Raw genomic sequence first — 16,568 nt, forward strand, 5'->3', positions numbered from 1 at the left:
CCTCCTGGTGTCCTTGGGGTCTGCTCTCCCTAGCAATAACAAGCTCTATGCAGTTGACACGCGGAGACTGGGCCTAACAGCACTTTTCTGAGGGTCCCCTGCCCAGGGGGATTCTAATATTTAATAGTTGGCCCTAGAATCCCTTTACTCACCTGTACTCAAGACCTCCCAAATTAGATACCATACCATTTCTCAAATCATCTAATCTCTTCAAGGAGAAATTGCTAGCATTGCTGCAGACCTAGCCTTGATTAGAAACTGAGTTCTTTACTCATTGATTTGGTCACATTTTCGAACAAAACCAGGTTTGTGGTGTGTTTTGCTACATAAAGTGCTTTGGCCCACTTGTCTGAATAAAGGCAAATCTCAAAAGTTGGATGAAATTTGAGCTGGATTGTTGGATTCCTGAAGTGCTTACTGAATGAAAAAACGTTAGGGCTCTCAAACTTCCACATGCAACATGTAAAATAGTGACTTTTTATTAAAGGTGCTTTTGCATGTGGCATTGGGCTACAGACTAAAAGCTAGGTGTCCCCAAATGCTTCTAAGCCTTCAGCATTTACCTGAGGTCACACATCTGTCATGAGTTGGCATGTAGGGGGGGCTCTCCCCACTTCCACTGTGTTCTCAGTTACTCTCCAGCATGGAGTCTCTGATGTCTAATGAAAGCTGAGCTACACCTGAAGGCCTTCCCACACTCACTGCATTCATAGGGTTTCATGCCAGTGTGAATTCTCTGATGTTGACTAAGGGATGAACTCTGGTTAAACGCTTTTCCACACTCACTACACTCGTAAGGTTTTTCTCCAGTGTGAATTATATGATGTCGAATAAGGGCTGAGCTCTCACTGAAGAATTTCCCACATTCATTACATTTATATGGCTTCTCCCCAGTGTGGGTCTTTTGGTGGATTATAAGATTTGTGCTTTGGCTGAAGGCCTTCCCACACTCACTGCACTTGTAGGGTTTCTCTCCAGTGTGCGTCCTCTGATGGTTTGTGAGGTTTGCACTCTGGCTGAAGGCCTTCCCACACGCATTACATTTGTAGGGTTTCTCCCCTGTGTGAATTCTCTGGTGCTGAATGAACGCTGCACAGTAACTGAAGGCCTTCCCACACTCACTACATTTGTAGGGCTTCTCCCCAGTGTGAGTCCTCTGGTGGTTTGTAAGATTTGCACTATGACGGAAGGCCTTCCCACAGTCACTGCATTCATAGGGCTTCTCCCCGGTATGAATTCTTTGATGCTGAACGAGGGCTGAACAGTCACTGAAGGCTTTATCACACTCACTACATTTGTAGGGCTTTTCTCCGGTATGAGTTCGCTGGTGTTTTGTGAGGTTCGCGTTCTGGCTGAAGGCTCTCCCACATTCACTGCATTTATAAGGTTTCTCTCCCGTGTGAATTCTCTGGTGCTGAATGAGAGAGGAGCTCTGGCTGAAGGCCTTCCCACATTCATTGCACTCGTAGGGCTTCTCCCCAGTGTGGCTCTTCTGGTGCTGAGAAAGGGAAGAACAGTAACTGAAGGCTTTGCCACATTCATTACATGTGTACGGTTTCACTCTGTGAGGGTCTATTATTTTGGAATTTTTTTTGAAGCTCTCGGTATGTGTTGCACATCTGTGAAGTCTCACTTCTGTCGCAACTCCCTGTTGTGGAGAGAGGACTGGTCTCAGATTGAAGCTCTTCGCAAGTTCATTGATCCTGTGGTCTGACTCCCCAAGGGCCATCTCTACATTTGTGTCTTGGGATGATTCTTCAGAACTGGCTTGCTCTGGTGGTGATTCAGGTATAATCTTCCAGTCTGAGAAAAAGTTAGAAAAGCAATTATCTTGTGTTCCCTTGGTGGACGAAATACAAAAGGCTAAAGGTGTTTTTGGCCAAGTTCTTACACAGGTTTGATGACTGACTCACCTCCTTTCACCCAGAACATTTCTGAAACCATAAAATAGCAACCAAGATGTTTTTTCAGAGACATTCAGGCATTAGCTGCCATAGCACACTTTTGCCCCTTTCACAACTGCTGAGGGGATGAAATGTACACTAATCCGCCTGTTTCAGATGCAGTACTCCTCTCTCCTCTTGCCAAGTATTAGGTTGCCTCTGTGCTATCTTATCCTCACAATTCTCAGTGTGGTTTTGAGCAATCGGCTTACTGGGTTTAAATTCACTTTGAGACAGCGTCTTCCTCTGTCACCCACGCTGGAGTACAGTGGAGCAATCACGACTTACTGCAACCTCCAATTCCTGGGCTCAAGCAATTCTCCTGCCTCAGCCTCCAGAGTAGCTGGGACTACAGGTACACAGCACTATGCCCTGCCAACTTCTCTACTTTTTATAGACATAGGGTCTCACTCACTAGGTTGCCCAGGCTGGTTTTGGACTCTTGGACTCAAGCAATCCTTCTGCCTTAGCCTTCTAAAGTGCTGGGATTACGGGCATAAAAGCCACTGTGCCTGGCCTAAATAATTCACTTTAAAAAACTGATGATCAGTGCCAAGTAAGATGAATTTCTCCACCTATCACATCAGCCAAATTAATGGTTAATTCTAGAGCATTGGAAAGGGTGCAGCAAAATGAGATTTCATATACTGCAGTGGCTGTAGCAACTGGGACCACTTCTCTGGAGAGAAGTCTGGTCACACATGTCAAGTATCTTTAAATGTTGGCACTGGAATTCTACTTGTAAAATCCCAAAGAGCTAGGATTACAGGTGTGAGCCACCGCACCCAGCCTGTGTCTTAGTTTTTAACAAAAGTTTTAAAAGTAAAAAAAAAAAAAAATTTAAATAGAAAAAATTTATAGAGTAAGTATATAAGGAAGGAAAATATTTTTGTACAGCTGTACAATGTGTGTTTTAAGCTAAGTGTTATTACAAAAGAAAAAGTTAATACTTAGAAGTTCATAGTTACAGTAAGCTAAGGTTAATTTATTACTGAAGAAAAAAGGGTTTTTATTAATATAGTGTATCTTAAGTATACAGTGTTTATAAAATCTACAGTATTATAATGTCCTAGTCATTCACTCACCACTCACTCGCTCACCCAGAGCAACTTCTAGTCCTGCAAGCTCCATTCGTGGTAAGTGCCCTATATACAGTGTACCATTTTTTAAATCTTTTTCACTGTATTTTTACTATACTTTTTCTGTGTTTAGATATACAGATACCATCATCTTACAACTGCCTACAGTATTCAGTACAGTTACATGCTGTACAGATTTGTACCTAGGTGTGTGGTAGGCTATCCCATCTAGGTTTGTGTTAAGTACACTCTATGACATTCACATAACGATAAAATCACCTGATGCGTTTCTCAAAACATAGCCCTGTTGTTAAGCAACACGTGACTGTATAATATTTGTAATGCATTAAAATGCACAGGGCTGCACACCTCCCTGTCTCCTACAAAGAGGCCTGCAGGAAGGAATTGGGTTTTAGGGAGGTCTATGAAGCTTCTTTCCATAAGGGTCAATTTTCCTTTATTTCTCAGAGGAGAAAGAAGCAAGGATAGTTCTAGGTATCCTTTCTTTGAATGTCTATGCAGAATCTTGACCCAGACTGCCTAGGTTCCAAATCTTGGCTCCATCTCTTACTAGCTTTGTGACTTTAGGCAGATTATGAAATCTTTCTATGCCTTGGATTTATCATCTGTGAAGTGGCTCCCTCACAATTACCGTGGAGAATTATATGAGTCAAGACACATAAGGGACCCAGAGGCATAGTAAATATCAGTGTGCTTGATGTTAATACATTTTGGACCTTTTCCTTGTAAACCATCCTAAAGCACAAAGCACGCTTCCTCTAAATTTCATGTGCATACCAATACCAAATCTGGTGAGAGCACAGGTCCCCATATCAGGTTTGGAGTGTCTCTGTGTAACTTGGTATTCACTCAAATGTGGGTTTGACAGCTCTTAGATCATCTGAGTAAAACATGGAAAGGAGAGGAAAAGTGACAAGAAGGAAGCTATAGGAGATAGGGGCAATTCAGAAAACCACGTGATATTCACAAATGGCTGTCCCTCGGCTAACCTCCCCCAAGTGCTGGCTCCTGTGTAAGACTGACGACATCTCAGACCCAGCACACCCGAAACAGAGCTACTGATGTTCCCTTTCAAGCCAGGATCTTTGTCAGTTTTCCCATCCACCCAACTGTTCAGGCCCAAACTTAATGCTTCTTTCCCTTACATCCCACATCCAGTCCCCCAGCAAGTCCCGTTGGCTTTAACACCAAAGTACGTCCTGATTCCTCTTAGCAGGCTGCCATCACCTCTCAATGACTGTCCATCACCTCTCAATGGACTGTCTACGACAGCCTCCTCCTAACTGATCTCTCTGCTTCTACTCCTGACCCCTAAGGCTTATTCTCCACACATCTGCTGACTTCTTTTTAAACATAAATCTTGTCCCTTTCCTGCTTCAAAACCCTTCAATGGCTTATTTTCTTAGGTGAATAAAATCCAAATGCCTTAGCATGGCTACAGTTGCCCCACACGATCTGTCCCCTGTATACCACTCCCTGCTGTTTACTAAACTCTGGCTACATAGGTCTTCTGATCCTAAAACAAGCCAAGCTTATTCCCACAGGGCTTGAGGTCTTTCCTCTTCCTCAGATCTCCAGCAGCTCCCTTCCCCCTCTCTATGCCCCACTCAGCCCCCTACTCCAGTCACCAGTCTCTTGCCCTGTTTTATTTTTTTCACAGCACTCATCAGCATAAAAAGTATATCCAGGCAGGGCGCAGTGGCTCACATCTGTAATCCCAATACTTTGGGAGGCTTAGCTGGGAGGATTGCTTAAGGTCAGGAGTTTGAGACCAGGCGAGGCTACATAACAAGACCCTGTCTCTACAAAAAACTCAAAAATTAGCAGGGCATGGGGGCACAGTGGCACGTGCCTGTAGTCCCAACTACTCAGGAGGCTGAAGTGGGAGGATTGCTTGAGCCTGGGTGGTTGAGGGTGCAGTGTGCTATGTTGGCACCACTGCACTCCAGCCTGGGTGACAGAGTGAGACCCTATCTCAAAAAAAAAAAAAAAAATGTGTTCTTTGTTATGTTTGCTCATTTCGTGTTCTTCACTAAGATGTAAGCAGGGACTATGTCTGTTGTCTGTTTATCTACCCCTTGTAACTAAAATGATGCCAGACATGTACCAAATACTTAATGCACACTTGCTGGCTGATAAATTCAGTGAATGAGAATGAGCAAAACTGACCAGCAAGGTCTGGAGAAACGTCAGTATCTACCACAGAAGTCCCCAAAGTAAGTAGCAGAGTGAAAAGCTCTCTAAAGGTCTGGGTCTGTCACTTGGGAGGGATGGTCTGGAATGACAGAGAGCTTGAGCCCAGCCCATGGAGGCACAGTGACTCAGAGGACACACTGTGGGTCACAGCAGAGGTGCTACTCTGTAGAGGCAGTGTTTAATTACTTAAATAGCAGAGTGGAAACTTGTCCCCAATTAGTTCTGTTCACTATCATATAGTTCATATAACTACAGTTGATAACTTGTTTTGAGATAGGGTCACTCTGTTGCCTGGGCTAGAGTACAGTGATATAGCTCACTGCGGCCTCCAACTCCTGGGCTCAGGCAATCTTCTTGCCTTAGCCTCCCGAGTAGCTGGGACTACAGGCACACACTACCACATCTAGCTAAATTTTTTTATTTTTTGTAGAAACAGGGGTCTCACTATTGCCCAGGCTGATCTTGAACTCCTGTCCTCAAGCAATCCTCCTGCCTTAGCCTCCCAAAGTGCTAGGATTACAGGCGTGAACCACTGCACCCGACCAACAACTTTTTTAATGTATACTAATTTGTAAGATATGGAAGAAAGATGTCATCATTTTTCATATATGGAAACATGACTATATAATTCAGTGATTTGCCCCGAATCCATGTAGTTAATACACAGCAAGCCAGGACTGAGTATGTGGCTTTCATGCACTGCGGTGTTGTGAGATGTACGTGTTTTCATCCACTGTTCTTGGCTCATAACTCCACAGCCCTTGTCACAGTCTTTTGTTACAATGTTGGGGCAGTTTAGGACTCAAGCAGGCCTCAGGAAGCAGACTCTCTCTGACTTTCTACCGCTCTAAGCAGAGCTCTAATCTGACTGTGGGTCATAAGATCCTCATTCCAGAGAGGGGCCGGCCCCATACCCTGGAGAAAGGAATGCTGCTCAGAGGGGCCAAGAAAAGTCTGGACAGGCCTTGCTGGGCTTCCTTACTCAGTCTGTTAGTAGTAGATCGTGCCCTTTTTGTCTAATCGCATTTCAACATGGTTGTCCATGTTTCATTCATGCCTATCCAGTGAAGTCTCCAGAAAAGGCCTAAGAGGACAGGGTTCAGGGAGCGTTCGGACAGCTGAACACGCTAGGTTCCTAGAAAGTGGCATGCCCGGACATGGAAGCTCCGTGCACCTTCCCCCATACCTCGCCCTATATATCTCTTCATCTGTATCCTTTATAATAAGCCAGGAAACGTGTTTCCCTGAGTTCTGTGAGCCATTCTAGCAAATTAATGGGATCCAAAGAGGGGGTTGGTAGGAACCCCAACTTGAAGCCAGTCAGTCAAAAGTTCCAGAGGCCCAGACTTGTGACTGGTGGGAAGGGGGTGCTGCCTTGTAGGACTGAGCCCTCAACCTGTGGGATCTGATGCCATCCCAGGTGGACAGTACTGAAATTAAATTGGAGGGCCGCTGGTGTCTGCTATAAAATTGCTTACTTGATGTCTGTGGGGAAAACAGTTCTAGTTTTTCCACTCAGATGTACCCAGAGTTGCTTCTACTGCCTTACACTGCTGCCTCAGAGCACACGCTTGGGAATGCCCCCTCCCAGCTTCCATTGCTAATAATGTAGTGATTTGAACCTCTTGGGACAACTAGACTTGGCCTGAATACTGCTCCCCTATCATGCTCCCTGGAACTTCAGAATGTGTCCTCACTTGGAGATGACGTCTTTGTAGATATAATCAAGTTGAGGGCCTACTAGATTAGAAAGTACCTTTTTAAAAAACAGAAATTTGGATAGAGAGAGAACACGATGTGCCGACAGGAGCAGAGATTGGAGTGATGCAGCTAAATGGCAAGGCACGATGAGGACACTCCTGGCATCCATTAGAAGCTGGACAGAGGTGAGGAAGGATCCTCCCCTAGAGTCCTCAGAGGGAGAACGGCCTGCTGAGCCCTCGATTTCAGACTGCTAGCCTCCGGAACCGTGAGAGGATCGATTCTGTTGTTCTAATCCACCCAGCTTGTGGTGGTTATGGCAGCCCTAGGAAACTAACATAGTAGCCTTTTTAAGATCTTGAACGCCTCTGAGACTGATGAACACCTTTCCGAGAAAAATGCAGTTGTTCCCTTAGCCACAAAACACTGCATCCAATTTCTGAAGTTCCATACAGGGTTTATGGATTCAGGTTAAAATGCCCTAAATAACAAACAGGGGGTCTGCTGGAAAGAAGGGTGGCTCTTGGGAGGAGGAAACAGCAAGACCAGTGAGACTCCCTGGAGGCAGTTTCAGCAAGTAGGAGAGGTGCCAGGTGCCCCAGGGAGGGCTGGGATAGTATGGGACAGGTTGCTTGGACAGAGGATAGTTAGATGGGAAGGAGACAGTTCTAAGGAACCATGCAGAAAATGTGCCAGAGGCTTTGTGCCCATTGCCTTATCAGCAACAATAATTTATAACTAAAGAAATAAAGCAACAAACAAATAAGCAGGCTAAATTTTTAGAAAAATGTAAAATGTTATTACCTTAAAGTGGTTTAATTCATTTTTGCCTTTGATGCTTTAAGTCTCAAATATCAGAAGTGACTGGATCCCCAGGGGAAAGCTACTGAGGCCCTGCCAGAGGTCCCACTAGGGACAGTGGGGGAGATAGCAGCTTCAGATGAGTAGCAAGAGAGAAACAGCAGAAACTATGGTTTTCCTTCCTTCCCTTTTTCCTGAGTTTCTTTGTATCAGTGCTTTAGAAAATTCTGGCACAGCCACGCAGAGGAAAAGGGGGAGAAGAATCCAATTAAGGGGCAGGCAGGGCCACAGCAGGAGCTGTCACAGCTGGTGAGTATGGGTTAAAGCTGGGCATCGAAAATCCTCAGCAAGGTGAACCCTGAGCAGAGAATGTTCCAGGCCACCAAAGATGACTCTTGTTCCCCACAAATGAGGAAGGATACTCTTCTAGAGGCTAGTAATACCACATGTTCCCCACAAACACCTCCCAGCCCTGGAAGACTTTGTGAGGATGAGGGAAGGAATAGTGAGCTTCAGAGTCAGACAGGGCTTCCTTCAGATCCCAGCCTTGCCACTTTCTGAGATGCACCATAGGGATGGTGTTTATTCCTCCTCTTCCCTAGCTGAAGGTCTCTCCATGCACACTTGGCAAACAGGCACTTTCACTTCGCTTCCCCCAGGAGGAGGGCTGTGATGCTTTGTACCAGTGAATTAACCCCTCTCAGCTTAATTTCCTCATCTGTAAAATGGAGATAATATCATCTACCTCAGAGGGCTGTTACACTAATCAAATGCACTAATGTGGGTTTCAAAGGGGCTTTTGCTCCCAAGACTCACCGGTGTAATGCCTGCTCCCTTACCTGGACAGGAACTTCGTAGGTCTTCTCTCTCCAACATCCATGGGCCTTCCCTTTGTTCCAACTGGGAGTTCACGCCAGACTGGGAAACTGGAAGTCCTATTCAAGGGGAAAAATAGGCTCTAGAGATTGTACTAAGTATAAACAGCCACCTAGAACTCAGGGGAGAGGAAATAAGCCAGTCAGGGTATTCATTTCATTCATCCATCAAATATTTATTGAGCACTTACTTGGTGTGTGCACAAGGGGATACAGGAGCAAATAAGAGAGACATGGTGCCAAGATCTTAGTAAAACATTTCTGGAAGGAGCTAAAGAAACAGCCTCAAGGAGTCGTCATGCCTGGGAGCTAAGCTAAACCCGGATTGGAGCTTACTGAATATGGAGGAACTGACCTCAGGGCTACCCTGCCCCTTCTGGGAAATGAGAGAATGGGGAGGTGCAGGCTTGGGGGAAGCAAAGTGAAAGTGCCTGTTTGCCAAGCGTGCATGCAGAGACCTTCCTTCTGCTAGGGAAGAGGAGGAATAAACAACGTCCCACTTGTGCATATGAGCAATTAAGACATCTCTACATACTGGAAAGAAAATGCAGAGGATTTTCAAAATTAAGCCCATTCTTAAAGAAACATTTTCCTTACCCAGTAGCACCAGGTTCCTGGACTTTTTTGGTATCCCCTCCTTGAACCTGTCCCTTGGAGTGGGGACCAGGTGCCTCCACCCCTCCTGGGCAAAAACATAGATTTGGAGTTAGGAAGTCAGGACGGGAGCAATAAGGCATGCAGGTAGCAGCTTAAGCAGTTCATCTAAGAAATAGGCACCTACTCTATACAGTGTACCCTCTGCTAGTTGAGGGTGGGGGAGCCAGGTGGAATGGGCAGAAACTAACCAGAGGATAACACCACAGGTTTGTTTTCTTTTGTTTTTTTGAGACAGAGTCTCACTCTGTACCCTGGACTAGGGTGCAGTGGTGTTACCATAGATCACTGTAGCCTCAAGCTCCTGGACTCAAGGGATCTTCCTGCCTCAGCCTCCCAAGTAGCTGGGACTATAGGTGTGCGCCACCATGCCTAGCTAACTTTTCTGTTTTTTCTAGAGACAGGGTCTTGCTCTTGCTCAGGCTGGTCTCAAACTCCTGAACTCAAGTAGTCTTCCCGCCTTGGCCTCCCAAAGTGCTAGGATTACAGGCGTGAGCCACCCGCGGCCAACACCACAGTGTTAACAAAAGGCAGTAATTATCTCCCGGCCAGGTCACACAGGAACCTCAGACACAACCAACAGGAAAATCCACCTTCACCTGCTGTTCCTTGTCTATTCCCAGCTCAGGGAATGGTTCCTCTGCTCAGCTAGCTGGCCAAGCTAGAAACCTGGGTGTTATCCTCTCCTTTCCTGCAGCTCCCCCACATCAATTCCTACTGATTCTTCCTCCTAATATCACGAGAATATACCCATTTCTTTCCATTCCCCTGCCACTGCCTTATTATAAGCCAGCATCATTTTCCAGATTATCACCAGTCTCCTAACTTCTAATTTTATCTGCACTTCCAATCCATCCTTCACACTGAGAAATGCACTAAATGGAACAGAGAGGGTCATTTTTTAAAACTAAGAAATATTTAAATATTTGGGTAACTTTAAAACAATCAAGAAAGTAAAATAATTATAAAGATATAAATGTCAGGCCAGGTGCGGTGACTCACGCCTGTAATCCTAGCACTCTGGGAGGCCGAGGCGGGTGGATCGCTCGAGGTCAGGAGTTCGAGACCAGCCTGAGCAACAGTGAGACCCCGTCTCTACTAAAAATAGAAAGAAATTATCTGGCCAACTAAAATATATATAGAAAAAATTAGCCGGGCATGGTGGCGCATGCCTGTAGTCCCAGCTACTCGGGAGGCTGAGGCAGTAGGATTGCTTAAGCCCAGGAGTTTGAGGTTGCTGTGAGCTAGGCTGACGCCACGGCACTCACTCTAGCCTGGGCAATAAAGTGACACTCTGTCTCAAAAAAAAAAAATATATATATATATAAATGTCATGAACGAAATAACAAAGAAACACATACATAAAGGAAGAACTGCAGGGAATACAAGGAAAAATTGAAAATATTTTAGTTTTGAGAGATGTTAAAATAACTCAGTCACGACTTAGCCCAAAATGAACAAATAAACAAAAAAAATACAGATATGGAGGAACTGAGCAATTTAATAAGGTTGAGCTGACAGAGCTATCAAACCCCACACTCTGCCATCAGACTATACTGGTATTTTGTGTTGACAAGAACCACAGATTCTGTCTTTATAAAGCATTGATCAGCCAATGGGCAAAGAAATCAAAACAATAATTTTGGAATATATAAAGAAATAAAATCCACAGCCAAAACTTTCAATGTAAACAAGGAATGAAGAAGTTAAGAATTTAGCTCAAGAAGTTAAAAAAATAATTTTAAAATAAATCTGAGGAAAGGAGAAGTAAAAATTAATAAGGAGATAAGGAAATCTATGAGCAAACTTCTAAAAAGTGAAAATAAATAGGCCATTACCGAGTCCAGTCAAGAAAAAAAGGGGAGAAGACAATTCCTACTCTCATAGAAGGACTATTTGATAGAATGTGTTAGAAATGATTTGGTAGAATACTCTTAATAAAATGGAGAAATGTTCATCAAACTCTGCTAAGTGGAAATAAAAAAGTTATAAGGCAGAACAAACCCACTTTAGGAAAACATAGCAAAAGAAGAAAATGAAAGGACACAAATCAAAATGCTCAGTGTTATCTGTTTGTGAGATTAAGGGTGATTTTAAAATTTTTCTTTGTGTTTTCTAAATTTTCCAGGTTTTCTGTAGTGAACATGAATTACTTGTGAATAATTCATGTTCACTGCAGAAAACCTGTAAAAAACAAAACAAAACAAAGTGCAAGCCTACCCTACTATTAATATTAGGAAAAAAAGATTGCCTCTGAGAGCTCTGACAGTCAACTTCCAGCTTACCTGGGGCCCAGCTGTGAGAAGACCAGCAGCCATTCCTTCCTCTCCTGTGCTTTCCTCTTGGGGAAGGGCAGTATCTGAAGTAGGTGGTACTAGAGGAAGAGAAAGAAACCAACGAGGCATAAAAGTTAGCAGTTTATGGAGTCACCAATTCTTACTATGAAGAGCTATTTCAAAGGACATAGTGCTTGGGCTGAATTTGTAGACCTGCAGTGCAATATAAAATTTCCCATTCCCTCCTACCTCAAAAATTCCATCAATTCACTTTGATGTAAGGAAGCATTACGGTGTAACAGACTTTCAAATTTCCAAGATCCACTACTCACCAGCAGTGTGCAAATCATGTAACCTAAGTCTCATTTTTCTCATTTGTAGGATAATCTCTTGTAAGGTTGCTGTGAAGATTAAAGGAATACATAGACAAAGCAGCTGGCACAACGCCTAACACGTAAGAATACAGTTTATAAATATTACCTATTACTTAGTTCTTTGGAGAAACTAGCTCTGCAAATTTAAGACATTTGCTTAAATCAAAAGAGGAGGTAATGGCTGGGAGCAGTGGCTCATACCTGTAATCCCAGCACTTTGGGAGGCCAAGGTGGGAGGATCACTTGAGCCCAGAAGTTTGAGATCAGCCTGGGCAACATAGCAAGAACCCATCTCTACATACACACACACACACACTCAAAAAAAAAACAAAAACAAAACCACTATCTCACTATCTGGGCATGGTGGTGTGTGCCTGTAGTCCTAGCTACTTGGGAGGCTGAGGTGGGAGGATCACTTGAGCTCCAGAATTTGAGGCTGTAGTGAGCTATGATCATACCACAGCATTCCAGCCTGAGCAACAGGGATTCACTGCAGGAATGCAAGCCTGGTTTGACACACAAAACTCAATCAATAGACCATATAAATAGAATAACAACCCCCCCATATGATCATCTCAATAGACACAGAAAAAAACATTTTATAACATCTAACACCCTTTCATGATAAAAAGAACACTCAACAAACTAGAAGAGGTAACTTCCTCAACTTCATAAAAATGAACCATTAATCTCATACTTAATGGTCAAAGACTGAAAGCTTTTTTCCCTTAAGATCAGGAACAAGACAAGGATGTCTGCTCCAATTCTATTCAATATTAAATAGAAATGTTCTGGAACTAAATACCTAAAACTCTTAGAAGGATACAGGTATAAATCTTGGTGACCTTGGATTAGACAATAATTTCTTAGATACATAGACACCAAAAGAACAAGCAACAAAGAAAAGACAGATACACTGAAATTCATCAAAATTAAAAACTTTGTGCATCAAAGAACACTATCAAGAAAGTGAAAAGAAAACCACAGATTGAGGGCAAATATTTGCAAATCATGTATCTTTCTTACAACTCAATATCAAAGACAACTAAATTTCAAATAGCCAAAAGATGTGAATAGACATTTCTCCAAGCAAGATACATAAATAGCCATTAAGCACATGAAACTCAACATCATCAGTCATTTGGAAAAAACAAATCATAATCACAGTGAGATAACACTTCACACCCAAGACAGTCATAATTATTAATAAACAACAGGAAAATAACAGTGTTGATAAGGATGTGAAAAACTGGGACTCTCATACAACGCTGGCGATAATATAAAATGGTGCAGTTGCTATGGAAAACACTTCAGTAGTTCTTAAAAAAGAATTATATGACACAGTAATTCCATTCCTGGTTACATACTCATGAGAAATAAAAAACACGTCCACACAAATTTCACTGAGGAATGGATTAAAAAAAAATAGTGATATATCCATACAATGGAATATTATTCAGTCATAAAGAGGAATGAAGTACTGATCCATGGTATGATATGGATGAACCTTGAAAACACTATGCTAAGTGAAAGAAAAACAAAAAAGGTCACATGAGTTCATTTATATGAAATGTCTTAGGCAAATCCTACACAGAGAGTAAGTAGAACACTGGATGCCAGAGATTGTGGAGAAGTGGGTATGAGGTTTCTTTTCTGGATGATAAAAATGTTCTGGAACTAAAGAGTGGTGACGGTTACACAACTTTGGGGATACACTAAAAACCACTGAACTGTACACTTTAAAAGGGTGAAAATTATGGTATGCGAATTACATCTGAGTAAAAGAAGTAAAGATATTTGGATACGGGCCTTAGTACAGATGTTCTTGTACTGATTTGTACCTAACCCAACTGTACCTTATTTTCCTCTTGTAGGACAGGGAGGAGGATGACCGTCTGACTGGGTTTCCCAGGTCTGAGGGGAAGACAGCATGAAATGCTGGATGTAAAATTATGCTCTTCATTGTTCAAGTGCAAGACCAAATATACAAGGACCCCTTGATCTAGGGGACAACACCAAATGCTGGATGTGAATTTGCACTTGAAGAGTGACAGACCAAATACAGAGACCTCTTGATATAAGGGGGGGGTGGCACAAACCTCGATTTGTTAAGACTTCCCACACATTTGTTCTGTACTGCATTCAAGATACTTAAAAAAATGTTATTTTAATTGATAATTACAATTCTTAGAGGTAAACAAAGTAGTTAACGCTATTTTATCCTTTCTTTCAAGGAGAAACACAGGTTAAGAGACTTGGCCGGCACTCCACAGCTTTAACAAGAATCTGGACCTTCTAATTGCAAATTTCTCCATCCTCCACCACTTCACAACCCTACTGGGCTGCCGAGCATCCCTGGCTGCTTCAAGAAAGGCTAGGAGAACAGAAGTGGTAGAGGAGTCCCTAGGTACCTCTCATTTTCCTCCCCAGGAACCCACTTCTTCCTAGTCTCTAATGTCATCGGTCTATCAGGCAGACTGGAGTAAGGTGTAGAATATTCAGAGATCACGGAGGCCTGAGGTCCTCAAACTTTTTCGACCCCGGAATTCTTTACTCAAAAAAGGACTGTCTCCAAATACCTGTGGGAAAGATAACTGGGCTTCTGTTCCACGTCACACAGCAGCATCAGTGGCAAACTGGAACCAGCAGCCAGATCTCCCGCAAACTGCTCCCTCCACCACTCCTCCTCACCTCCTTCCTCCAGCATTGCAGTCCCACCTCGTGCCACCTCCCCCAGCAGTTCTCTGGGCGTCAGGGTCGCTCCACAGCAGCTTCCGCCTGGTTTGCTGGGCTGCTCGGACAGCCCCAGGCTGGACTCCCCTGCCTCGGCCTCTGCCCTCAGAAGCCGGGTCTGAGCCTGCCGTGCCGGGCCCTGGGAGCTCGGGCCGGGCCTGCCCAGCCGGTCTTCCACTCCGCCTCCCTGCCCACAGCCACTCCTCTGCTCGGCTTTAAGCAGAACCTGGGTGGAAAAGCCGCTGCCGGCTTTCCGAGAAAACCACCTGCAAACAGCGACCGGCCAGCGCTCAAACACTGCAGTTCCAGGCACCGCCGGAACGCCAGGGACCCGCTCTCGCGCCGAGGGAACGCTCCTGCTACGCCACTTCCTGTCATGCGCGCAACGCTCACCGCCTGGCCCAGAGGACTACATTTCCCAGAAGTCTTTGCTGGGCGTCGTTCGTAGCCAACGCCTTTTTCCTTCCAGCCGCCGGATTTGTGATCCGCACGCCGTCAGGGACTGTACTCCCCCTAGAGAGGCTTCTGCCTGTTCTTGCTCCCAGAATCTATTACCCATCATGCTTTCTTGTTGCACATGTTTTTCAGGTCCCCCAGAATCCAATGGCAGGGGAGCCTCTGGGACAGGAAGCAACTTGGCTGCGAAGGACCCTGGGAACGGTGGTCCTAGCGCAGGCCCAGGCTACGGTGATTCTGGGTGCCCGAGTTCCCCTCCGTGGTTGGGCGTGCCCTGGACCTCTGTCCTTCCGCGGCCTTCAGCTCAGGGCCATCCCCAGCCAGCTTCACGGCCTAAACTCAAAGTTTGGGAAGAGTAAAGGAAATGAGAGCCCCTCAGTTGAAACAGGGCAGCTATGGGTTGGTGGCCTGGAACCCTGAAAGTATAAAAATTTGACAGCAAAGGGGGAACTGCTGCAGTAATGTCAGGGACAGAAGCGCACTTGCTAGTGTTTGGTTGAAGAAGGAGATTACCGAATATTATGTCCCTTAAAAGGGCGTCCCTGCCGCAGGTGGGGATGTTTCAATGGGCTTTCCCAGAGCAGAGCACTGATGAAGTTTCTCTTGAAGCCTATTGGAAATTATTCACTTCTCAAGCAAATTTCTGAGAACCACGCAATTTTCTGTTGTAAAGGCATTTTGTCGTTAAGGAGAGGGGAATGGGTTCCTGGGAAAGAAATGAGTGCGGGGGTCCTAAGGCCTCTTTTCATTTTGTACTGTTTCTGTCCCTTGCAAAAACAGCTGGTGGCATTTTTGCCAATATAATTTTCTTAACTTTGTGGGCCTTCTATTACTCTGGGATTCACTCCATGGGACAAGCCACACCCACAAGTCTCTTTGAGCTAGCCCTTCTCTACCTTGGGCGTCTACAATTTGAGGCTTACAATTTTGGAAGTCAGAAGTCTAAAATGGATCTTACTGGGCTAAAATTAAGGTGTTGACATTTCTGCATTCCTTCTGGAGCCTCTAGGGGAGTCTGTCATCTTGCCTTTCCCAATTTCTAGAGGCTGCCTGCATTCTGTGGCTTGTAGCCCCTTGGTCCATCTTCAAAGTCAGTAAGTAACCTCAGGCAGAGTCCTTGCGTTGCTGCCATCTCTCTCCTGCTACCCTCTTCCACTTTTAAGGACCCTGATGGTTATACACCACCAGGGCCCCACCCAGATAATTGAAGAGAATCTCTAAGGTCAACTGATTAGCAACCTAAATTCTATTTGCAATCTTAATTCCCCTCCAAAAGTAAACTAATTTATTCATAGGTTCTGGGGATTCGGATGTGGACCTCTTTTGGAGGTGGCATTATTCTCCTGACCACCACAGGGATGAGAAAACCACACTGAAGTGAATGGATACCAGGAATCTGTGACCCAGCTGGTTGAGAGGGTGGCAGGGATGTCCCAGACTTGCCAATTCTCAGGAAAGC

At 44.5% G+C, this 16,568-nt stretch overlaps 1 protein-coding gene across 4 annotated transcripts; it reads right to left on the reverse strand.

The window, feature by feature from the left end:
- Positions 1-463: 463 nt before the first annotated feature.
- ZNF79 (zinc finger protein 79) lies at positions 464-15,027 on the reverse strand. 4 transcript variants are annotated; one of them, XM_045563388.1, is made up of 6 exons: positions 14,612-15,026; positions 13,777-13,834; positions 11,556-11,644; positions 9,214-9,298; positions 8,581-8,676; positions 464-1,803 (listed from the first exon to the last, which is right to left on the reverse strand). In XM_045563388.1, the coding sequence occupies exons 3-6, from the start codon at positions 11,586-11,588 to the stop codon at positions 632-634; spliced, it is 1,386 nt and encodes a 461-aa protein (XP_045419344.1). In that variant the 5' UTR covers positions 11,589-11,644; positions 13,777-13,834; positions 14,612-15,026; the 3' UTR covers positions 464-631. The 4 variants fall into 4 exon arrangements, with proteins under 4 accessions (XP_045419344.1, XP_045419342.1, XP_045419343.1 ...); XM_045563386.1 differs by lacking the exon at positions 13,777-13,834 and having other exon boundaries at positions 14,612-15,027; XM_045563387.1 differs by lacking the exons at positions 13,777-13,834; positions 14,612-15,026 and adding an exon at positions 14,500-14,602.
- Between the last annotated feature and the right edge of the window lie 1,541 nt (positions 15,028-16,568).

The sequence above is a fragment of the Lemur catta genome, chromosome 10 (assembly GCF_020740605.2).
Source record: "Lemur catta isolate mLemCat1 chromosome 10, mLemCat1.pri, whole genome shotgun sequence".
Taxonomy (NCBI): domain Eukaryota; kingdom Metazoa; phylum Chordata; class Mammalia; order Primates; family Lemuridae; genus Lemur; species Lemur catta.

What these genes read in the sequence shown, in the direction of transcription:
- ZNF79 (XM_045563385.1), bottom strand. Translation starts at nt 11,675, where the DNA reads ATGCCTCGTTGGTTTCTTTCTCTTCCTCTAGTACCACCTACTTCAGAT. An exon ending in TTCTCACAGCTGGGCCCCAG is followed by an intron (nt 9,299 to 11,555) that starts GTAAGCTGGAAG and finishes GTTTTTGCCCAG; the next exon opens with GAGGGGTGGAGGCACCTGGT. An exon ending in CAGGAACCTGGTGCTACTGG is followed by an intron (nt 8,677 to 9,213) that starts GTAAGGAAAATG and finishes CCCCTTGAATAG; the next exon opens with GACTTCCAGTTTCCCAGTCT.